At 40.5% G+C, this 25,400-nt stretch overlaps 1 protein-coding gene across 6 annotated transcripts in view; it reads right to left on the reverse strand.

Moving 5' to 3' along the window:
• mpp7a (MAGUK p55 scaffold protein 7a) overlaps window positions 1-25,400 on the reverse strand; it is a 526,318-nt gene that overhangs the window by 35,053 nt on the left and 465,865 nt on the right. For all 6 annotated transcript variants that reach the window (XM_063044292.1, XM_063044293.1, XM_063044295.1 and 3 more), the window contains 2 exons: window positions 23,256-23,426; window positions 81-161 (listed from right to left, as the gene is read on the reverse strand). In XM_063044292.1, coding sequence (XP_062900362.1) covers window positions 81-161; window positions 23,256-23,426 — 252 coding nt within the window. The remainder of the gene's footprint in view (window positions 1-80; window positions 162-23,255; window positions 23,427-25,400) is intronic.

Below are 25,400 nucleotides of genomic sequence, written 5' to 3' on the forward strand. Positions count from 1 at the left end.
ACAATATACACTCCACCACACATCTATAGAAGTTTGTCACTTGCCTAAAAGAGAAAAAAAAAGATGTGTCTTATACTCACGTGGCACTGTTACACCATAATGCTGGGGATCACAAATCAACAATTTCCTTTTAAGCTCATTCAGTCCAACTCCTGAAGGACCTACAAAAGCAAGCAAAGAAAATAATCTTAAATCTGTAACTACAGAAATATGAACTAATTATACACGGCTGCTCTAGGTGTTGGGGTGGGTAATAATCCCCTGCATAGCTGTTGGTAGTTTTTGCATTCAGATTCAGACAGTACACAATGATTAATGGCCCTCACCGATTTTTATTGATGCATCATAGAAAGCTTTCTATCTATCTGGATATCAACTGTTTCATCCATGGCTGCAAAAAACTGCAGACAGTTGTGGACACGGCTAAATACATCATGGAAAGCAGCCTCTTTTTAATTGACTGTCTACATTTCTCACTGCCTTAGTAAAGCAGCCAACATGATCAAAAAACCCCTCCCAGACATTCTCTCCCCCTCCCAACAGGCAGACGACAGAAAAGCCTGAAAGCACATACCACCAAGCTCATGGACAGCTATTATCCTGCTGTTATAAGAAAGACCATGAAATAGTCCCCTAGTATGATAAGACGGCCCTGACCTCAGTCTGCTTCATTATGGCCTTACATCTTATTGTCTGCCTACAATAACCATAAGATCACAATACATAGGAGCAGAATTAGGTCATTTGGCCCAAAGAACCTGCTCCGCCATTCCTTCATGGCTGATTTATTATCCCTCTCAACTTCTCCTGTCTTCTTGCTGTAACCTTTGATGCCCTTACTAATCAAGAACCTATCAATCTCCACTTTCAATATACCAGTGACTTGGCCTCCACACACATCTGAGGCAATGAATTGCACACCTCCTTTGTAACTGAAACATTCTATTCTGCATTTTCTTATTGTTTACATTAAATGGTACCTCAGTATATGGTCAATAATAAACCAATTTACTATGAGTACACAACAATCAGCCAACAATTGTGTGCTCTAATCCACTAACACACACATCATGCAAAATACATGAAACTATACTGATTTTAGAAACCAGTTAATAACCCAAGATCTCTAATTTGTTGGATTATCTTTTGCAGCCAGAAACGACTTTATTACAAGATAGTTATTTCTTCTGCCTGTCCATCAGTCTCATTAGTGATCTGGATGCAGTCGTCCATCATTTTTCAATTGAAGAACTAGATAGAAATAAATATCCATAATGGCACCCAAAATGTAATTGTATCTTTAACACATTTCAGAGCCAACATCTCACTGGAAGTGCCAAGAATTTCTCCAGAGCACTAAGGCTTTTTGGCTATGTGCAGAGTTGCTCCATAATGTTCACTAAAAGCTTGCCAGACAGTTTTACTATTCCATCATTCTTACAAATTAACCTGGTCTTAAGGGCCATTATAAAATATGAGATAATTCATCTTTTGTTCTTGCAATATGGCTAAAATGTAATTAAAAATGTTAAGGCAAATGAAGACCAATTTAAACATTTTGAAAATTTGGATTAAAGACTGACCATGAGCTTAGATAAAAGGCTTTATCGAAATGTTGACATGTTTTCCAGAAAATGACTAATCTGCACATTTTCAGCATCATCTGTTTTTATTTCAGATCCCAGTACACAAGAACATAACGAAAGTACAGAATTGGAAAAGAGTCTGCAGCCCATCTGGCTTGTCCCAAAACTAGTACCTTTCAAATCCCCATGTCCCTGAAATATCTGTCTAATCCTTGTTTATTTCCATGGAATCTGTTCTCACTGCCTCTCCGGGTAACCCATTCCATACTCACTGTCCTCTGGATAAGGTAGTTAAATCTATGTGAAAGTATAAATTTCCTCTTCTGAATTTGAGTTTCAAGTTCTTGTTCCTTTCTCATGCTGCTACCACTGAGATTCTGTTCATTATTTTCCTCAAAGAGGAACTTCCGGATATAATTTGGGGGAAAAGTTTTCTTGAAGTGAGCGATATTCTGATGTACATGATTGGCCATCCATAGGCAATGAAAAAACATTGAAATGTTGGTTGCACACGAGTTCTGCCTAATTGCCCAACGATTAGATCCCTTTTCAATGCCCAGTACATTAGCATCTAGTACCCTGATGCTGACAACGATGACAATGATTTTTGATCATTGTTGGTCATGGAGAGGGGCTTTCTGAAGGACCAAAACATTGTGTAAGACGTCAGTCAGACTAAATTTGGAATATTGTGTACAGTCTTGGTCACCTACCTACAGGAAAGTTATCAATAGAAAAAAAATACGGGAGGTAGTGAAGCACTAAGTCCCAAATCAACAAGTTCAAGAACAGCTACTTCCCTTCAATCATTTGGTTCGTGATCTAACCGGCACAACCCTCATCATGACAAGTTAGCAACATTATGAACACTTTGATCATTTTGCATTAAAATGAATCTTTATTTGAGTCAGTTCAATTATTTGTTGTAAAAATGATGTACAATATATGTTTTGCTTGTGAATGATGCTTATATGACACTATGTACTGTGAGGCTGCTGCACTAAGCTTTTCATTGCACCTGTGTATATATGTACTTATGCACATGACAAACTAAAGTTTGATTACTAAATAACATCTCATTTAATTTCATATGGTTCAGTGCTGGAGAAGTTAAAAGAGAAGCACAAGTAAAATGTATTCTAGGCCTTCTGTATCCCTAAAACAGATACAGAGCAGGGGATGTCAGCTTCTATTACAAAAAACAAATGACTGTTCTGTTTACAAGAGGAATTTGTACTACTAAATCAGTGTCAGTACGAATGTAAGACCAACATTCATACATTCCTTCCTTTTCAGGAGACAAATTCTGTAAAAGGACAGCTATGTAAAAAAACAAGGCAAAGGATTTCAAAATTCCCCTTCTGAATAGATATGACACATTTTTCTAAAACATCAGTTGTTTTTCTAGGCTCCATATTTGATTAATAATTTTGGCTCCTTTCAAGAACCAGTGTAGTTTCAATCAATTTCCATTCTGTGTTACTCTTTGCTCAGTTGGACAGTGATTACCTTATCTGAAACTTCTATTTTAAAGTGGAAAACTGCAGCTATTGGAAAACTGAAGTAAAAATACAAATTGCTGGAAATACTTAGCAGGTCAGACAAAATCTGTGGAGATAGCAACTAACATTTCAAGTCATTATCTGTCATTAGAACCAAGAAAATTAAAAACTGAACATGTTTTCAGTTGCACAGAGGATGGTAGTATGGAGTGAGCAAAGGAAAGGTTGGAGGCCAAGAATAGTCTTGGTCCGAAATGCCAGCTGTTTATTCTCCTCCATAGATGCTGCCTGATCTGCTGCATTCCTACAGTACTTTGCGTGTGTTGACAGAAAAGGTTGTGGTGCTAGCTCAACCAGCCTGAAACATTAACCATGTCTCTGTCCACACATGCAGCCTGACCTCCTGATTATTTCCAGTATATTGAGATATTTTGGGGTTACTTTCAACACCTGCCACGACACCTCACACACTTAACATCTTCACTTACTCATAAATGCACAAAGAATAGATTTGATATATTACCTCCTGGTCCTTCTCAGATCATGCATGATCTCTTAGGACACTTTCCCAATTCTTCTCTCTAAATATATTTACATATGCACATTGTTCTAAGAAATTCTTATTTAACCCTCGACATCATGGCCAAGTATGGTATCCAGGTGCCCTAGCTAAAATGGAGTCCATGAGAATTCAGGGGAAACTCTCCACCGGCTGGAATCATACCTGACACAAAGGAAGATGAGCAACACACATCAAAGTTGCTGGTGAACGCAGCAGGCCAGGCAGCATCTCTAGGAAGAGCTACAGTCGACGTTTCGGGCCGAGACCCTTCGTCAGGACTAACTGAAGGAAGAGCTAGTAAGAGATTTGAAAGTGGGAGGGGGAGGGGGAGATCCAAAATGATAGGAGAAGACAGGAGGGGGAGCGATGGAGCCAAGAACTGGACAGGTGATTGGCAAAGGGGATATGAGAGGATCATGGGACAGGAGGTTCGGGGAGAAAAACAGGGGCGGGGGGATCCCAGAGGATGGGCAAGAGGTATAGTCAGAGGGACAGAGGCAGAAAAAGGAGAGTGAGAGAAAGAATGTGTGCATAAAAATAAATAATGGATGGGGTACGAGGGGGAGGTGGGGCATTAGCGGAAGTTAGAGAAGTCAATGTTCATGCCATCAGGTTGGAGGCTACCCAGATGGAATATAAGGTATTGTTCCTCCAACCTGAGTGTGGCTTCATCTTTACAGTAGAGGAGGCCGTGGATAGACATGTCAGAATGGGAATGGGATGTGGAATTAAAATGTGTGGCCACTGGGAGATCCTGCTTTCTCTGGCGGACAGAGCGTAGGTGTTCAGCAAAGTGGTCTCCCAGTCTGTGTCGGGTCTCGCCAATATACAGAAGGCCATATCGGGAGCACCGGACGCAGTATATCACCCCAGCCGACTCACAGGTGAAGTGTCTCCTCACCTGGAAGGACTGTCTGGGGCCCTGACTGGTGGTAAGGGAGGAAGTGTAAGGGCATGTGTAGCACTTGTTACGCTTACACGGATAAGTGCCAGGAGGGAGATCAGTGGGGAGGGATGGGGGGGACGAATGGACAAGGGAGTCGCGTAGGGAGCGATCCCTGCAGAAAGCGGGGGGGGGGGGAGAGGGAAAGATCTGCTTAGTGGTGGGATCTCGTTGGAGCAAAGGAAGATGGTTGTGGTGGCTGCCATTGACAGGAAACTTAACTGTTCTAGCCATATAAATACTTTAGCTACCAGAGCAGGTCAAAGGCTGGGAATCCTGCAGCGTGTAATTCACCTCCTGACTCCCCAAAGCCTGTCCCCCATTGACAAGGCTCAGGTCAGGAGTGTAATGCAATACTTGCCACTCGCTTGGATGAGTGCAGCTCCAACAACGCTCAAGAAGCTTACACCATCCAATACAAGGCTGTCCACTTGATTGGTTCCCCTTCCACAAGCATCCAATCCCTCCACCATCGATGAACGGTTGCAGCAGTTTGTACTATCTACAAATGCACTGCAACAACACACCAAAGTTCCTAAGCCAACACCTTCCAGACCCACAACCACTACCATCTAGAAGGACGAGAATAGCAGATACCTGGGAACACTACCACTTGGAAATCTCCCTCCAAGTCACTCACCATCCTGCCTTGGAAACATCGCTGTTCCTTCATTGTCACTGGGTCAAAATCACACCTCCCTAACAGCACTGTGGGTGTCCCTACACCTCAGGGACCGCAGCGGTTCAAGAAGGCAGCTCAGCACCACCTTCTCAAGGGCAACTAGCGATGGGTAATAAATGCTGGCTTAGCTGGAGATGTCCACATCCCGTAAATGAATAAATAAAAACTGGCCTGATCCTGGTTTTATTTTGTGATCATAGGAATTTTTATTCCTCTGACACTCCACACTTCCTTTTTAGCTACAAAGATGCATTTCAAGGGAAGCTACATAAATGCAATGGGTGAAGATGTAGACAAGAGAGAAAAGTTGTAAATAGAGGTGAAAAGGAGTGGGAAGCCCACATACAGCATAAATATCTGTTTATGGTCTGTTACTATGCTGTATGTTCATTATAACTCTAACACCTTGACCAAATCTTCTCAAAATGGAATATAATTGCTCTAACTTTTGTTTAGTACAGCTCAACTTGATCCACTTTGTTTCTGTGTTTTTCCCCTCCAACAGTGCTGTCCAGTTCAATTTCCTTAGTTCACTCCTCATAACCTGCCTTTCTTAAATTGAATGCATCTATTGTACTCGCTCTTATTTTGAGAGTCTCATCTTAAACGCTACCATACTGCAGTTACTCTTGCCAAGATGTTCTTTGCTCTATTGTCTCTTTACTGAGTATCATGCTCAACAGCACCTCTAGGTTGAAGAGGTTCTTGACCATGTAAATAAACCCAACTTTGTGTCGAGGTGCAAGACTCTTTGAGATACATTCTGCAGATTTCTCTGTCTCTGGTAAAACCAAATTCTCCAGATTTTCTCGTGTTCACATTATTTCAATCTGATTAAAAGTTTTTGTCAGATCCTTTCACGTGACCTCAATATATATATTGCAGATGTCCATGGATAATTTTTTTCCCCTCATGCACCTCAATTCTAACCACAGGGTTTCCTTTCCATCCATTCTTGCATTCAACAAATCCAACTCTGTACATTAAAGTTCTCCTTCACTTAAAACATAACATTCTTTACATGTTATTCTGTGACAGTTCAGTGGAGATTCTGCCTTATAGCTTTAAAAACTCTCCAAAAGTAGCACAGGAAAAAAAATTCAGAAAAAGAACTCATTAAGCACTTGACTGCAAGTACTTTAGGGTGAGAACAGAACCAGGAAAATGAACAGGTCAAAAAAGCCAAACATGATTTTTCTTGCCACAGATCCTTTGTTGAAGAGCAAGTGCAAAAGGTTACAGGCTGTTTTTTTTCTTCACAGATAGTACTGGCTCTCTTTTAAAAAAAGGACTGCTCTTGCAGTAGTAAAAATACAGTTGCATTAAAATGCTCTGTTTAATGTTTGGATGAGAATAGAGGAAACTACTGAAGAATCAAATCAAATTTAATACTCAAAAGAGAAGTCCAAGGCTTTAATCAGTGTAAGTGACAAGGTATTCAGTTGCAGTATGATTTTACATTTTAGACTAGTTAAATACACAAGTTATTCTGGACAGCGTACTCTCAATTTTCACCATTCTTGCATCATCTTGAGATCATTCTGCGTTGACTGCTGGCAAGCCTCTTAGTAACTGCATTTAAAACTAAATATGTGTCACTGGGAATGGGGTAAGGAGTGGAAGAGGGAGAATGCAGTCACTGGTGTCCAACATGGATTTTGAGAAGAAGCATTCTTCTTTATTCATGACCGCAAGATTCTCAGGCAATTATTTCAAGGATAGTAAGCGTGGAAATAAAATAATTGTACTCTGATCGAATAAAAATGCATTACATTTGGGAAGTAATATCTATAATGGTGAGCACTGGTAGAGTTATTTTGGACTTAGTCACTGGAATGAGAAGTGTAATAGTTTACACATAGATATTGTGCTTTCAATGCCAATAAACTCTTATTTATCTTGGGGAAAGGACAGGTGAGAAGACAGCTGAAACGTCTCAACCCAAGCAAGGCTGCAGGACCGGATGGTGTCAGTACCAGGGTGCTCAAAGCCTGTGCCCCTCAGCTATGTGGAGTACTTCGCCATGTATTCAACCTGAGTCTGAGGCTCCGGAGGGTTCCTGTACTGTGGAAGACGTCCGGCCTCGTCCCTGTGCCGAAGACGCCGCGCCCCAGCGGCCTCAATGACTACAGACCGATGCCATTGACCTCCCACATCATGAAGACCCTGGAGAGACTTGTTCTGGAGCTGCTCCGGCCTATGGTCAGGCCACACTTAGATCCCCTCCAGTTCACCTACCAGCCCTGACTAGGAGTTGAGGATGCTGTCGTCTACCTGCTGAACCGTGTCTACGCCCACCTGGACAAGCCAGCGAGCACTGTGAGGGTCATGTTTTTTGACTTCTCCAGTCCATTCAACACCATCCGCCCTGCTCTGCTGGGGGAGAAGCTGACAGCGATGCAGGTGGATGCTTCCCTGGTGTCATGGATTCTTGATTACCTGACTGGCAGACCACAGTACGTGTGCTTGCAACACTGTATATCCAACAGAGTGATCAGCAGCACTGGGGCTCCACAGGGGACTGTCTTGTCTCCCTTTCTCTTCACCATTTACACCTCGGACTTCAACTACTGCACAGAGTCATGTCACCTTCAGAAGTTTTCGGATGACTCTGCCATAGTTGGATGCATCAGCAAGGGAGATGAGGCTGAGTACAGGGCTACGGTAGGAAACTTTGTCACATGGTGTGAGCAGAATTATCTGCAGTTTAATGTGAAAAAGACTAAGGAGCTGGTGGTAGACCTGAGGAGAGCTAAGGTACCGGTGAGCCCTGTTTCCATCCAGGGGGTCAGTGTGGACATGGTGGAGGATTACAAATACCTGGGGATACGAATTGACAATAAACTGGACTGGTCAAAGAACACTGAGGCTGTCTACAAGAAGGGTCAGAGCCGTCTCTATTTCCTGAGGAGACTGAGGTCCTTTAACATCTGCCGGACGATGCTGAGGATGTTCTACGAGTCTGTGGTGGCCAGTGCTATCATGTTTGCTGTTGTGTGCTGGGGCAGCAGGCTGAGGGTAGCAGACACCAACAGAATCAACAAACTCATTCGTAAGGCCAGTGATGTTGTGGGGATGGAACTAGACTCTCTCACGGCGGTGTCTAAAAAGAGGATGCTGTCTAAGTTGCATGCCATCTTGGTCAATGTCTCCCATCCACTACTTAATGTACTGGGTGGGTACAGGAGTACATTCAGCCAGAGACTCATTCCACCGAGATGCAGCACAGAGCATCATAGGAAGTCATTCCTGCCTGTGGCCATCAAACTTTACAACTCCTCCCTCGGAGGGTCAGACACCCTGAGCCAATAGGCTGGTCCTGGACTTATTTCATAATTTACATATTACTATTTAACTATTATGGTTCTATTACTATTTATTATTTATGGTGCAACTGTAACGAAAACCAATTTCCCCCGGGATCAATAAAGTATGACTATGACTATGACTAGGAAATTGACTCTTGGATGCTGCATCTGGTTAGACCTGGTAGAATAGAGACACAGGAGTCCACAGATGTTGGAATCTGGAGCAAAAAAAAACACAAACTGCTGGAGAAACTCATCAGGTCAAGCAACCTCTGTAGAGGCAAAAGGGCAACTGACCTTTTGGGTTGTGACCTGCATATCTGTGTCTGCAACAGTTCAAAGTACAGTTGGCCCTCCTTATCCGCGAGTTCTGTTGCGCGAATTCAACCAACCGCGAATTGAGAAAACCCGGAAATGCTCTTCCTGCGCTTGCTGTTCGAGCATGTCAGACTTTTTTTCTTGTCATTATTCCCTAAACAATGCAGTTAACAACTATTTTACATAGCATTTACATTGTATTAGGTATTATAAGTAATCTAGAGATGATTTAAAGTATACGGGAGGACGTGCATAGGTTATCGTGGATTGGGATTGAAAAGAAAAACTGCAAGTTCTCTTACTAAGTAAATCGGAACAGGTACATCTGGTATTATTTAGTGTCAGTTAGTCAAACGTTTGTCTTAGTATATAGTATATATTTTACCTTTCTATACATATAAACTACTTAAGAAAGGTATGTTTCAGTGCCGGGCTCGGGAACAGAAGTTCCCGAGTTTGATCCAGTGACAGGTCGCTCCTGAGCACGCTCTCCATCCGTGTCAGGTTGATATGGAGGATCAAAAACCCAAAACCCCAAAACCCAATAATTAAACCACTGCGTTGCTTAGTAATAATTGTAGCTTTAATCAGGCAGGGCCTTTCTCATTTTATCCTTTAAAATTGTTCCGATCGTTGACCGATTGTAGCCTAATGCTTTTCCAGTGACCGATGGCGTTTCACTTCTTTCTGATCGTTTTATTAATTCCACTTTATTTTAAATCGCGATCGTGATTATTTTCGCGAACAGAAACACTGTGGATTCAGATCTCCGCTGCCGGGTCCTAATGCCCACCGCACTGAGACAGGTTAAATAAGGTCCGGGGTTCTGCTGGGTCCTAGAGGCCGATTTACACTTCTGCACCAACTCGACGCCGTAGGTATGGCGTTGCTGCGAACCCTACGCAGAGCCTACGTGGATCCCTACGCTGTAGCTTGACGTGCACCTCTCCCAAAATGTAACTACGCGTCGCGGCAAAGCAGAACGTAACAACTGTGATTGGTCCACCTGTGAGCATCGTTTTTCTTCCTACGCTGCAATAGCTTCCCATTGGCCGACTAAAGGGCAGGGAAGGAACTCTGGCTGCAATGCTTTCCATAAAGCCTTACAGACCTCCGAAATTATGGAGGACACATTTCCCTTTTACGAAAAAAGACGCTCGCTTTAAACTTGTTTACCCCGAGAAAGACTACGATGACCATGAAGCCTTGCACGGGCAGGTGTGTGCACACGTGCGACATGCCGGAATTGCAGAGCGATGCAGACACACCAACACACAAGTATAAATGCTTACAACGCACGTAGGTCATCTGCGTAGGTGATGGCGTCCAGTTGACGCACAAGTATAAATCAGCCTTAAGGTCCATCGCATTGAGACAGGTTGAATAAGGGACTTGAGCATCCGCCTTTTTTGGTATCTGCGAGGGGTCCTGGAACCAATCCCTCGCGGACAAGGAGGGTGCATTTATTATCAGAGTATGTATACATTATACAACCTTGAGATTCGGCTCCTTGCAGGCAGCTACAAAACAAAGACACCCAAAAAAAATTAGATATATATAAGACAACTCTCTAACACCCAGTGTGTAATGGAGAAAAAAAAACCATCATGCAAACAACAACTGCAAGCAAATAGTTTCTGAACAGAAGTCCGTAAAGAGAGTCCGATAGTACAGCTCAGACCTGAGTAAACGTTGTGGAGCTGCTATCTGAACTGGCCTGTACCTTGCCTTGGGCCCTGAACCCTGAACTTTTCAATCAGACCTGGCGCTTAACTCTTCGTCTGAACATCAGGTTCTGCTGCTCTGAGCAGCGATCTGAAGCGGTCCATCCCTCGTCTCGGCCCTTGGCACTCTAATGTTTTCAATCTGGCCTGGTGCTTAAATCTCTGTCTGAACAACGGGTTTTGCCACATGGATACATCAGACTTTGCCGCCTCGATTCGGCCTGTAAATCTCCATCTGAACATAGTGTTCAGTCCCATCAATACGCTCTAGGGCCTGGACCCTGTGGCTGCGATTCAGCCTGTGCCTGACCTTTCACGCTGTTCCATACTGTCCGCAACTAGCCCGCTACCTCACCTTGCCCCAGTTCTACCACATCAAATTGCCTCCAAGTCCAAAGGAAAGTTACAGACTATTACTTGCGATGATCATTTGCCAGAAGTGTGGTTAACAAAGTATTTAATTGCTAACATTGTTTCGTTAGTCTAAGTCCTAGTGTGGGGACCCTGCTAGTATGAATTCAATGTGAAGGGGCACAACCAAAAGATCTGGTGCAACGAATTTATTGGCTTTGGAAACTTTACATCTTACCTCATCTTTACCGCAATCAACTTCAGGAAAGGTCCTTTCCATCTAAATTGCAACACTTCTTCTCATTAGATATGCTGTCTGACTGGAGTGTCTGAATGGTCTCTTTCAGTGAACTTCACCAACACGTCCTTAATGTTTTAGGAACTTCCCAAATAAATTGTGCAATGTTTTACATTAAAGCCACTGTAGTCAAAATATATTTTGTGCAGGTTCAGAAGTACAACACTGGCTAGACCATTTTGTGTTTCATTTCATTGAGAAGTATGGTAAATGGAGCTTTTATTTAATTGCAAATGATTAATAATATTGCATCCTTATTTTCAAAGTAACCTATGGGATCCAATTCATAATGTTTACAGATTTCCTCAAAATGCTAACATGCTTAATTTTTAAAAATTCACAATAGTTTAATATTCACATCTCACGTGTGAGAAGAAATCTGTTCAATTGCAATGAGTATCATAGGATTATTTTCTTCCTAATTATTGCATTGGTTGTAGCTCATTTTGGCACATACTGGATGACTTTATAAGCACAAGCTTTCGCTACAAGCCACTAGTGGGTGGTTAACTTATAGTGAGCCAGACAAAGGGAACAATTTGCTTATTTTAACTAAATTTAACCTGCTCCTCTAAGCGTAGCATTATAAATCAAATTTATAAGTTCTTGAAACTCTCCAAAATGATTAACTGAATACAAGTACTACCGCTGCACAGAAATACTGCAACTCCAGAGACTAATTAGAACACTTCTAGCATATTAGTGGATAATTATTTAAACATGCTAGATTAAAGTTGTTCTGCAAAGTTCTGTAGCTGTAGAGTTTCTGTATAGCCCTGCTGGGAACGGGGAGTGCTAGGGTGGAACCATGGAACCCATCTTATTATTGCTGCATTAAACTCAGTGCCCCTGCAATTATTATTGTTGTTTCACTCACTTGTTCGATCAAATTTGTTGTGATTGGCAGACACGATCACTTTCAAATGAGTTTTTAATTCTGCCTATTGACATTTAAAAAAAACAGTAGTACTGGTTACTGAGCTCAGAGGCACCTACCCAGTGTAGCTCCTCTAAGAAGCATTCCACACTTTAGCCACTAGATCCACTACTCTGAATCCTCACGGCTTTGAGTTTAAATAATAATAAGCAGAAAGTTTAACCCACTAACTAGCAGTTATAGCACTTGCCTTTATCTCAGGTGAGAAGGTGGCTATACTGATGGAGTCAATGGACCAGCTACCTTCCATCTGCCTGTTCACAGGTAAAGCCAGTTCTTCACCACACTGCTGGGAATGAAGAACTTCCACCAGCAGTGATGATGGTTCCACTAATAATTTTCAGATGCCAGGAGCTCAGTGAGATCACGGAAGCAACGCAAACTCAGGGTCTGGTGAATTTCATAATCATTAACTCAAACTTACTCCAAAATTTTCGAACACAAGGAACCACTCATTTTGCATTCTGTTGTGACTAGAAAGGGAAAATACATGGATTAATGTAAAAAAGGAACATAAATTTCCCAGCCTGCAGCTAAACAATGATCAATTAGTTTAGTGTATGTTTCAGCTATTTAAAGAAATCTAGTTATACAACATGCTATTGTTCCACTATAATTTTCACCATAATTAACTGAATAAAATTCAAAAATATCTTTAAGTAATGCTGACCATTGTGTTGACCAGCTTCACCAGACTGCCTACTACCAGATACATTAAATCAAAGTCACTTTTTATTAAAGTTAGAGGTGTGCTGATTTTCAGTAGCTAAGATTGATAGCATAATTCCCACATATAATCCAGTGACAAATAACATGTGAAACTTTAAAAACAGAAACTCAAAATTTATTCAGAATTTGATAACATACAAATAATAATGTGCTTTTCTTACAATTACAGTGATTTCAAATTAGTCACATTTAAACTGCAAAATGTGCCATTTGGCACATTGTTAGGGACCCATTGACTAATGCAAGGATATGGGCGACTTTGTCGATGTGTGAATAAGTCCTTATTGACAGCTCTCATTCATTCTTATGGCTTGTATTTACTCATGACTGGGTACAGGATGCTTGTAGCAACGTTGGAGGCAATGATTGCAGTATAGGTCAATAATATCTCTGAAAGGCAGCTTCTTAACTTTCTTTTAGAGTTGAAGTATTAGATGATCAATTCTCCACAATATTTAGATTGAGGTACATTATTTTTCATTAACAGCAGTATGGCGATTTAATTCAGTAGATTAATTCATCTTCATCCAAGTCAAGAAATGTAAGCCATGAACAGCTGCAATTTAGAAATAAAGCACCTGACTCTACCAAATTGAACTAGATGCAGCAAAATGTGTGCAGAAATTGACTCCAAAATCCCAGTGCAACAACTTGATTTACAAAAATGCTCTTAAAACAGTAAAACTGTTCATGGGGGTGTTACCAAACCAAAATTCAGACTACTTCATAAAAACTGAAATGAGTTCTGGGCTTTAAAGGGAGGGAGGTGGGGAGGGGAGTGCAGGGTGGGAGAGGGGTAGATAGATTAACAACATCAACAAGAAAACAGTTGTAGCGGCTGCCAGGCCCCTCAAGCCTGCTACATCATTCAACATGATTGTGGTTGACTTATACTGGCCTCAGATCCTCTTCTGTGCCAATTCCCTAAAACCCTCCATTCCTGGAGAGTTAGGGAAAGGAATTCCTGAGCATATTCAGATGAAAACACTGGCTTGGTGCAAATTAGAATCAGAATGTCCAACAGACAGAATCTATGGTGAGCAAAGGGCTGGAAAGGATTATGGGGAGAAAGAAGAATGAGTCCATGGAGAGAATTGAAAACACTAGAAAAGTTCTTTAATTGGGAACTGATGTTGGTCAGCCATCGGAGGGCTGATGGGTACATGGGCCATTTCGGTCAAGGCAACAAAGCTTTGGATACTCGTTGCTTATGGATGATAGCTCGTGAGAGGTGGCTCTGGAATGCCTTGAAATAGACAAGCAGAGAGAGAAAAAAGGCACAGTTGAGGTGAGTCAAGAACACAGATGAACAAAGTTAGTGAGATGTAAATGCAGTCTTAGTTGTATCACACTAGTGGTGGAGTTTTACCTCAGGATCAAATATAGTAGTTTTGTGGGTTAGTATCAGACAATTATGAGGACTGTGTACACAATACAAATGTCCCAATGACTTCAGTTTATTTCCTCAGTTAAAACAGACAATTATTCTGTCATGGCTCATTTATTATCTGGTTTGAGCCTGCTGTCAATTATGCATCTTTTAAGAACATAAGAAATAGGAGCAGGAGTAGGCCATCCGGCCCATCGTGCCTGTCCCGCCATTCAATAAGATCATGGCTGATCTGTCCGTAAACTCAGCTCCATCTACATGCCTTTTCCCCATAACTCTTAATTCCCCTATTATGTAAAAATCTATCTAACTGCATCTTAAATATATTTAGTGAAGAAGCCTCAACTGCTTCCCTGGGCAGAGAATTCCACAGATTCACCTCTCTTTGGGAAAAACAGCTTCCCTTCATCTTTGTCCTAAATCTTCTCCCCTAAATCTTGAGGCAATGTCCCCTCGTTCTAGTCTCACCTACCAATGGAAACAACTTTCCTACTTATATCTTATCTATCCCTTTCAAAATTTTGTATGTTTCTATAAGCTCTCCTCTTATTTTTCTGAATTCCAGAGAGTATAGTCCCAGGCGACCCAACCTCTCCTCATAAGTTAACCCCTTCATCTCTGGAATCAACCTGGTGAACCTCCTCTGCACTGCCTCCAAAGCCAGTATATCCTTCCTCAAGTATGGAGACCAGAACTGCACACAGTACTCTAGGTGTGGCCTCACCAGTACCCTGTATAGTTGCAGCATGGCCTCCCTGTTCTTGAATTCAATCCCTCCAGCAATGAAGGCCAACATTCTGTTTGCCTTCTTAATAACCTGTCACACCAGCAAGCCAACTTTTCACGATTCATGCACAAGCACTCCCAAGTCCCTCTGCACAACAGCATGCTGCAATCTTTCACCATTTAAATCATAATCTGCTCTTCTATTATTCCTTCCAAATTGGATGATCTCACATTTACCAATGTTGTATTCCATCTGCCAGACCTTGGCCCATTTACTTAACCTATCTATATCCCTCTGCAGACTCTCCACATCCTCTGTACAATGCTTTACAACTCAGTTTCGTGTCATCAGCAAATCTTGCTACACTACGCTCAGTCCCCCTTCCAAATCATCAATGTAAATGGTAAACAGCTGCGGGCCCAGCACCAACCCCTGCAGCACCCCACTCACCACTGAATGCCAACTGGAGAAACACCCATTTATACCAACTCTCTGCCTTCTATTGGTTAACCAATCCACTATCCACGCCAATACACTTCCTCTGACTCCATGCATTCATATCTTCTTTACAAGTCTCTTGTGTGGCACCTTATCGAATGTCTTCTGGAAATCCAAGTATACGACATCCAGCTGTTCTCCTCTATCCACTGCACTCATCATGTCCTCAAAGAACTCCAGTAAGTTTGTCAAACAGGACTTGCCCTTTCTGAATCCATGCTGCGTCTGTCTAATGGAACCACTCCTTTCTAAATGTTCCGCTATTTATTTGTTAATGACAGCTTCAAGCATTTTCTCGACTACAGATGTTAAGCTAACTGGCCTATAGTTGCCTGTTTTTTGCCTACATCCTTTTTTAAAAGGTGGCGTGTCATTTGCTGTCTTCCAGTCTGCTGGGACCGGCCCAGAGTCCAGAGAATTTTGGTAAATGATTACCACAGTTTATCTGTTGCCTCCTTCACTGTGGAACGTCCACCAATGACTTCTGCATCATGACCTGGATATAAAACTTTACCATTCTTTCTATTTAACTCTTAGACTAAACCAATCAGAAATATTGAAGAATGGAATTTCAGACTTGCTTATAAATTTCAAATTTCAATAAATACCTTGTTTTTTTTAATATATGTTAACTTGAATACGTAATATATAAAAACAAAATCTACAATGTATCTACAGGAATTCAAAAGTTCAAAAAGTACTAAGTAAATTTATTATCAAAGTACATACTCCATAGACTACCCCAAAATTCATTTTCTTGTGGGCATTCACAATAAATACAAACATACACAATGGAATCAATGAAAAACTGCCAAGATGGACAAACAACCAATGCACAAAAGACAACAAATTCTGCAAATACAAAAAAAACAAATACACTAATAAATAATAAATATTGAGAACCTGAGTTGTAGAATCCTTGAAAGTGAGTCCACAGGTTGTGGAATTAGTTCAGTGCTGAGTGAGTGAAGTTGCATGAAATTATCCCTAAGGTTCAGGAGCTTGATGGTTGGAGGTAATAACTGTTTCTAAATATAGCAGTGCAGGACATAAGCTTTAACAACATAATTAAGCTCTTCATCCCTGGAACTTTTCTAATTTTTTTCCCCGCAAGACACTCAAATTCCTAGGTGACTAAGATTGGACTTAATACTCCAGCTTTGGTCCAACCATTATTTTGCACAGATTCAACAGTCTCCTTGCTTTTGTGCACCATATTTCTATTTATAAATCATTGTTTACCTCTCTCCACAATCGCCTTGTAATTTAAAGATTTAAGCATATACACCTACACCCTATGTTCCTGTACACCCTTTAACAGTTGTACGTGGAATGTGTAGGCTCACCTCTGCGTTATCTTGAAGTGAAAGGAGACAAAATAAAAGTCTACCAGTAAATTTTCAAATATCCTCTACGATTATTCCATGCTTAATTTTTTAAAAACGAGACCACAGGTTTTTCATTTTACCAATTTTAACTAACATTCATTAAGACATTTTTAAAGATAGCAAAACTGTTCATTAAAATAAACTGTTAATAGCTTGCCTTTATATTCATGGGGGGATCTTATTGAAACATATAAAATCCTAAAGGGATTGGACAGGCTAGATGCAGGAAGATTGTTCCCGATGTTGGGGAAGTCCAGAACAAGGGGTCACAGTTTGAGAATAAAGGGGAAGCCTTTTAGGACCGAGATTAGGAAACACTTCTTCACACAGAGAGTGGTGAATCTGTGGAATTCTCTGCCACAGGAAACAGTTGAGGCCAGTTCATTGGCTATATTTAAGAGGGAGTTAGATATGGCCCTTGTGGCTAAAGAGATGATTAGCCATAATCATACTGAATGGCGGTGCAGGCTCAAAGGCCGAATGGCCTACTCCTGCACCTATTTCCTATGTTTCTATGTCAATTATACCACCATTACTATAGAAGATGTACAGGTGATAAGACCAGAAAAATTAAAATCTTAAGAAATATATATGGCAAGTAATCATTTCAGATAAAAATGTCGAGACTCAAACTCCTAAATACAAGAATATCACACAAACAACTACAGGCTGCAAAGTACGTTACAACAGTAATACATTACTTTTGGAGAATCATTCAGTGTGAAAAGCCATCAAAAAGTAGTAGATACAGCTCAGTCCATCACAGAAAAAGCTCTCCCCATCACTGAGCACATCTACAAGGAACACTATCGCAAGCATCTATCATGAAGGACCCCACCATCTAGGCTAAGCTCTCTGCTCACTGCTGCCATCAGGAAGGAGGTACAGGAGCCTCAGGTCCCACCGCACCAGGTTCAGTAACAGTTATTCCCTTCAACCATCAGGCTCCTGAACCAGAGGGGATAACTTCACTCACCTCAATACTGAACTGATTCCACAACCTGTGAATACACTTTAAAGGACTCTGTAACTCATGTTCTCGAACTTACTTACTGTTTTGTACTTTTTTCCCTTTTTTGTATTTACACAATTTGTTCTCTTTTGCACATTGGTTGTTTGTCTTTGCTGTGTGCTGTTTTTCAATGATTCTAATGTGTTTCTTTGTATTTACTGTGAATGCCCACAAAGAAAATGAATATCAGAGTGGTATGTATGTACTTCGATAATAAATTTACTTTAAATTTTAAGCTTTAAAAATTTAACTAATGCTTAAGCTTGTAACCATAGTAAGGCTAAAATTGTTGCTGCAAAGGAGACAAGTTTCTCTCTTATTAATACCTTGATCATTTTAATTGTTTTTCTTATCAGTGCCTTGAGCAAGGCACTTAATCACACATTGCTCTGCGACGACACTGGTGCCAAGCTGTATGGGTCCTAATGCCCTTCCCTTTGACAACATTGGTGTCGAGGAGAGGGAAGACTTGCAGCATGGGCAACTGCCGGTCTTCCATACAACCTTGCCCAGGCCTGCGCCCTGGAGAGTGAAGACTTTCCAGGCGCCGATCCATGGTCTCGCAAGACTAACAGATGCCTTTATTATTACAAAATAATTGGAGATATGTAATGCAATTACAAATACTAACACAGTTCTTTGCCTTCTATCTGAAATACACACATTCTTCGGGAGGGTATCATGAAGCTTCATCCAGGACAAAGATAAAAGGATCTGATGGGCTCTTCTGTAAGTTAATTCAACTACACTTCAGAATGATCTTCTCTGATGTATTGCAGATGTTGGGAGGAAATACTTAAGAAATTACTGATGGAAAAATTAGTTGCCAATAAGTTTTGCATTATTTCACAAATATTTACACTTTAGGATTTGAAGTTGAAGTTGAAGTCGGTCTACATTTTTATCCTAGTGATGTTATCATTTAATATCACATTTGGCTTTGTCTTAAAGATGATAAAAATACATATAGATAGGTTTTTAAATAAAATTGTCAATAACTTGAAAAGCTTTTTAAAGCCCATCTTCTTCAAAATTATACCACTAAATGTGTTTTTTTTGTCAGGTATAAAATAAAATGAAACAAGCATATTTGCTTTAAGTTCTCCTTTTTAAATGTCTACTCTCATGTTACTTGAGAAAGTACCCTTTTATTTCTAGGCTGTAAACCTCACATGTTTTCCCGACAAAAATTACCATTGGAAGACTTTATGGAAAGTTCAGAGTGGTTTCACAGAGAATCCAGCAAAGCAGCAGCCAAGACCAGCTGCAAGGCCAATTCTGAGTGCCCAGAGCCACAAGTAGTCATTTGGCTAGCATGGCATTTCTGGCTCCAGCACTTCCTGATCAACACATGACTCAGACTGATCTTAAATTCCAGTGTGCGTAATGTCCTGCATCCTGATGTCATCAGAATTACTCTCTGGTATTTGGAGAAGAAAGGAGAGAGTTTCAAATGGCCGTGCCACAGATGCTATTACAATGAGATTTGCATTATAAAGGATTATTGTCATAGTGAAATTCTTTCAACAATATCAACTTGAAACAGTAATGGGACAGACTATTTAATGCAGTGAGTGATCTTAATTTGGAGCAAAATGCAACTCCAGATGTTATCAAACTGGCATAGTGGATAAAGTATCAATATAAGTATCCAAATGTTCTAAAGCTCACTCTGCAAAAAAAAACAAGAGACTGCAGATGCTGAAATCTGGAGCAAAAGCAAACTGCTTAAGGAACTCAGCACATGAAACAGCATTTGTACTTATCATCTTCCAGCTTCTTTTTCTACTTTCCCTCTCCCTTCTCCTAATTGGCTCGATCTGTTTAATGTTTTATTCACACCCAGTTCTATCTAATCTCCCAGCCTCTGTCTCAAATCTCCAACTGTCCTGATTCACCCTATCACCTACAAACTAGTCCCCATCTCACCCTTCCCAATCACCTCCTTACACTGGCTATCTTCCTTCTAACTCCCAGTCCTGATGCAGGATCTCAATTCAAAACGTTGACCACCCCCTTGCTCGAGCAGATGCTGTTTGGCCCGAGTTCCTCCAGCAATGAGAGTTTTGGTTTAACACTATTTCTAGATTGGCCCAGATACCAGAACTTAACAGAAAATACATCACTTTGAATAAAAAGGACAGATAAAATGGTGTTCTTAAAACTGTCCATGTTTTAATTCTAAATAGAAATAAAGTTTTTACTTTTGGTGAAGATTGAAAAGTATCAAGTTTTAGATCTTCAAAATGTCAGAAGTATAGATTACAAGTGTTAGATAACTTAAACTGTTCATACAACAGTACAGCACAGTCCAGGCCCATGATGTTGTGCCAACCTTTTAACCTACTCCAAGATCAAGTCACACTCTCCCTCCAACATAGCCCACTATTTTGCTTTTATCTATCAGCCTAAATAAGAGTCTCTTAAATGTCCGAAATATATATGCCTCTGCCACCAACCCCAGCAGTGCGCTCCAAGCTCTTACAACTCTGGTAAAAAAAAACACTACCTCTGACATCTCTGCTGTACTTTCCTCCAAACACCTTAAAATTATCTCCTCCTGTATTAGTCATTACCGTCCTGGGAAAAAAAGATGCTGGCGGTCCACACTATTTATGATTATTATATACCGCCATCAAATCACCTCTCATCCCCCTTCACTCCAAAGAGAAGGGTTCACTCAACGTTTCCTAAAGCAACATGCTCTCTAATCCAAGCAGCATCTTGGTAAATCTCCTCTGCATCCCCTCTAAAACATCCACATCCTTCCTATAATGAGATAGCCTGAAGTGAATACAATATTTCAAGTGTGGTCTAAATAGCATTTTATAGAACTGTAAAACTACCTCATAGCTCTTGAGCTCAATCTCATGACTAATGAAGGCCAACATACCATGCATCTTCTTAATCAGCCTATGATTTCTTGACAGAGAGACCACAGTCAGTCCGTGTTGGCAGGAATATCTCTGACTCCATCACGCTGAGCACTGGATCCCCACAAGGCTGTGTGCTTAGCCCATTGCTGTTTACACTGCTAACACATGACTGTGCAGCCAGATTCAAGGAGAACCTAATCATTAAATTTGCTGATGATACCACAGTGGTGGGGCTCATCAGCAAAAATGATGAAACAATGTATAGGGAGGAGGTCAAACACCTAGAGAGCTGGTGCAGTGATAATATCTTGATGCTTAATGTCACCAAAACCAAGGAGATGATCGTTGATTTCAGATGGTCTCAGACTGAGCACACACCCCTCAGAATCAGTGGCTCCACAGTGGAGAGAGTGGAAAACATGAAGTTCCTTGGGGTGCAGATCTCGGACAATCTCACCTGGTCCAGGAACACCACTGGGATTGTGAAACGGGCCCAGCAGAGATTGCACTTTCTGAGGAAGCTTAAACAAGCATCACTGCCCACTAACATCTTAACTACATTCTACAGAGGTGTGGTTGAGAGTGTGCTGACCTTTTGCATCACAATCTGGTACTCCAGCTGCAGTGCTGTCGACAAAAAAGCCTTGCAGAGGGTGGTTAGGGGAGCAGAGAAGATTATTGAGGTCTCCCCACCTTCTGTCCAAGACCTCTTTCAGAGTCGATGCCCCCAGAAGACACGGTACATCATTAAAGACCCCTCACACCCTCTCCATGAACTGTTTGTTCTTCTGCCATCAGGCAAACATTACAGGAGCATCAAAACTAAAACCACAAGGCTACTAAACAGCTTCGTCCCACAGGCAGTCAGACAATAGCTGCTCTACCTGACTCTGCTTTGGACACTTTTAACTTGTACTGGACAATTATAACTTGATTTTAACTGACATGTGGCTGTTGTTTTACTATTTATTGTTATGTTTATTTAGTGTTGCGTTTGTTATGTTATGATTGCACTGATCCTGGGAAATGCTGTCTCATTCTGCCCTGCAGAGCTGATGTATGGTTAGAATGACAATAAAGTTTTTTGAATCTTTGAATCTTGAATCTTTGAACTTGTGCGTCAGCTTTGAGGTTCTATGGGCATGTGTCCCAACATGCCTCAGTCTCTCCACACTGCTAACATTCCTGGCATTGACTTGCACTCAAAATTCAAATTCAACCTTCTAAAGTGTATCACTTCACACCTCTCTGGATTGAACTTCGACTACCACTTCTCAGCCCAGCTCTGCATCCTATCAATGTCCTGCTGTAATCCACGACAGCCTCATCACTATCCACAACATCACCAACCTTTGTGTTATCAGCAAAGTTACTAATGTACCTGTCCATCTTCTCATCCAAATCATTTATATAAAAAAAAACACAAAGGGCAACGCCCCCAGGATAGACTCCTGCAGAACACTTTTAGTCACTGACCACCAGGCAGAATACGGTCCATCTACTACCACATTCTGTCTTCTGTGGGCTAGACAATTCTGAATCCAGGCACACAAATTTCACCTCCTGACTTTCTGAATGAGCCTTCCATGGGGAATCCATATAAACTACATCCACAGCTCTACCTTCATCAATTTGTTTTGTGACTTCTCTAAGAACTCAATCAGGCTTCTGAGACATGACGTGCCCCTCACAAGGCTATGTCAACTGTGCTTCTCCAAATACTTATAAATCCTGCTTCAATGAATCCTCTCCAAGAATTTCCCCACCCACTGATGTAAGACTCACTGGTCTAGAATTGACAGATGTAATACAACAGATGTAACATATTCACAATTTAAATGCTATTGATTAATAACAGACATGATTACAGCCGAGGATAGGCAGTAGAATGAACAGCAAGCCAAACAAAAAGCACTGGATAGGGCAGTCATTCCAAGTAAAAATACGCATTTGTTAGCTTAACTCATTATGGAAATATTCTGGCATCTTTGACTGCGTACCATTCAGAGTATCAGCATTACAACCAAGCAGTTCAGGGCAACTGATAACCACTACTTCATGATGCCAGGGAAGAGGGATTTAGGTGGATAAGTGAAAAGTATGTACACACAGCCATAGATTTTGAATTTAATCTTTAAGTTGCAAAGAAAGATTGTAAAAAAAAAATAAACCAAGTGAAGCTGTATTGACAAAAAGATAAAAAGTAACATCATAATTAGTAAGTAGATTTTAAAAAATTATCACATTACCAAATGAGGCAGCATTTTCTGATGTGTGTCGGCTGTTTGAAGCAGACGGTTCATCACAATACAAAAACGTGAGTGATCAGTTTTAGACAACAAAATGCTTATAACAATACTCAGTTTACTATGTGAGAAATCAAGCTCATGCAGCAAAATACAGAGAGCTTAAAATGGTACTCACCAACGAGAACTACCAGTCGGTATTTTTCATTTGGTTGATGCTGATAAGACACAACTTCTTCATATGTTGGAATATCTGCTGTGTCATATTGCTCACTCCTCTTACATTCATACATAGACTTATTAGTTTTTCTGTCTTTTCTGCTCAATCGAAAACTTCTTCTGAGACCAGCTGTAAGAATTAAAACTTGGTGAGAGTTTCTGATGACCAGGAGGTGATACAAAATATATTCAGCATTATTGAAGCTAATTTTGTTATTCATTACAATTTCCTATTAAGATTTTTACATGAATACTGAAAACAGCTTGTGGCACATACTCTCTTCCTAAACACGTGGCAGATGTTTATGAGAGTTCTAAAAAATCTTGTAAGAATAGACAAAGATGAATACAAGTCTCAGATCAAATAGGGGAATAGATAGAAAAATTAAATTCACTACAACATTAAAGGCAAACTTAAATACCTAATTTTAATATAAAATAAATCAGGAAAGGGAATGTCTGTGTCATTGGCAGATTTAATATAACATGCATTATTTGATACAACCTTTTAGAGAAAAAAAGTACGATCTATTGTACCATTGTAGAGTTCAACAGAATTTATTGTTTCTGCTATGAACTACACATCAACTAACATGATCCAGATTGGAAGTTCAAGCCAGAGGCCTTTTACTTTAGATTTACAAATAACATTAGCTTTGACACAAATGAAACATCAAATTGCTATAAAATGATAAAAAAAAATTATAACCAATCATGCTATCATTTAGATCATAGGACACACAAGAAACACAAATAAAGTGGATTCTAGTTAATTGGGCCATTGGTTAATCATGGCAGCCACTTATTTGGAACAACTCTTAAAGAACAAAAAAAACTGAGAAAATAGCTGTGATTCCTTTTGTTTTTTAGAGACACTATGCCACTTAACTGGGGCAGAAGACAGATAGTCGCATGCAGTTTTGTTAGACACTACACCGTGCTCAGACTGAACAGCTCTGCATTCTTGTGCTGATATCCTTTTGGGCGGATGGACAGTGATTCAGAAAAGCAGTAATTTTTGATAAATTTTTGAAATTTTGACTTTAAAAAATTGAGACCCTTGCCAAGATGCCACAAAAAGATTTGATACCAGCTGAAAAAATTACTCTACTGGACGAAATTAAAAGCCCAACAGCACTCATTGTCAACTGGCAGAGATAACTGTAGTGCTGAAATCTACAATTTCGCACTTAATACATTAGCAAGATAAAATGCGAAAAGAACCGGCATTATGCAAGGGACACCAGGGAACATCCCAAAATCAAAAGCATGAAAGTAGATCCAGAAGTTGAAGATGCCCTCAATCAATGATCTTCCATTATAACTGGATGTGTGCGCCTGTCAGTGGATTAATGTTAAAGAAACCAAGTGAGAGAAGCTAGCTAAGAAGCTCACGAAGATTTTAAAGCAACAGATGGTTGGTTGCCTCTTTGGAAATAAAGCCACCACATTAAATTCAAGAAAACACATGGTGAGAAAGATAGTGCTAATTCTTTAAGTGCAATAACATGAAAAACAACAAAATTCCTGATCTGCTTCAAAAATTTTGTACAGATGAAATCTACAATGCTGATGGAACAGGTCCTATTTTTACTGTGCCAGGCTGGACGACTCCCTTTGCTACAAGCATGCAACACTATCAAATTCAAAGAAAGCAATGGATCGCATAAATGTGTTGTGTTGTGCAACCATGTCAGGATCTGATAAAAGGAAATCGCCGGTTATTGGGAAAAGCGCTAAACCTCAATACTCTAACAGGCCAAGAATGGAAAGTTTACCAATCGAGTACTATGCTAATAAGAATGCATGAATGACTTCCAAAATTTTTAAGAAATGGCTGATGAGTTGGGATATGGAGCTCAAGCAAAATTCTTCTGCTTGTTGACAATTGTGCAGCACATCCCAGTGTAGAAGGTTTGAAAAACATCCAGCTGGAATTTCTGCCTGCCAATACAACATGCTTGGGGCAGCCAAATGATGTGGTAAATCAAAGACATTGTATCACACAAGGTTGGTGAACCACATTCTCAAAGCAATTGAAGAAAATCTACTGACATCTTCTTCAACAGCCAAGGAAGTGAGTGCAAGGGTTTGGTTGTTTGCT

The sequence above is a fragment of the Mobula hypostoma genome, chromosome 3 (genome assembly GCF_963921235.1).
Source record: "Mobula hypostoma chromosome 3, sMobHyp1.1, whole genome shotgun sequence".
Taxonomy (NCBI): domain Eukaryota; kingdom Metazoa; phylum Chordata; class Chondrichthyes; order Myliobatiformes; family Myliobatidae; genus Mobula; species Mobula hypostoma.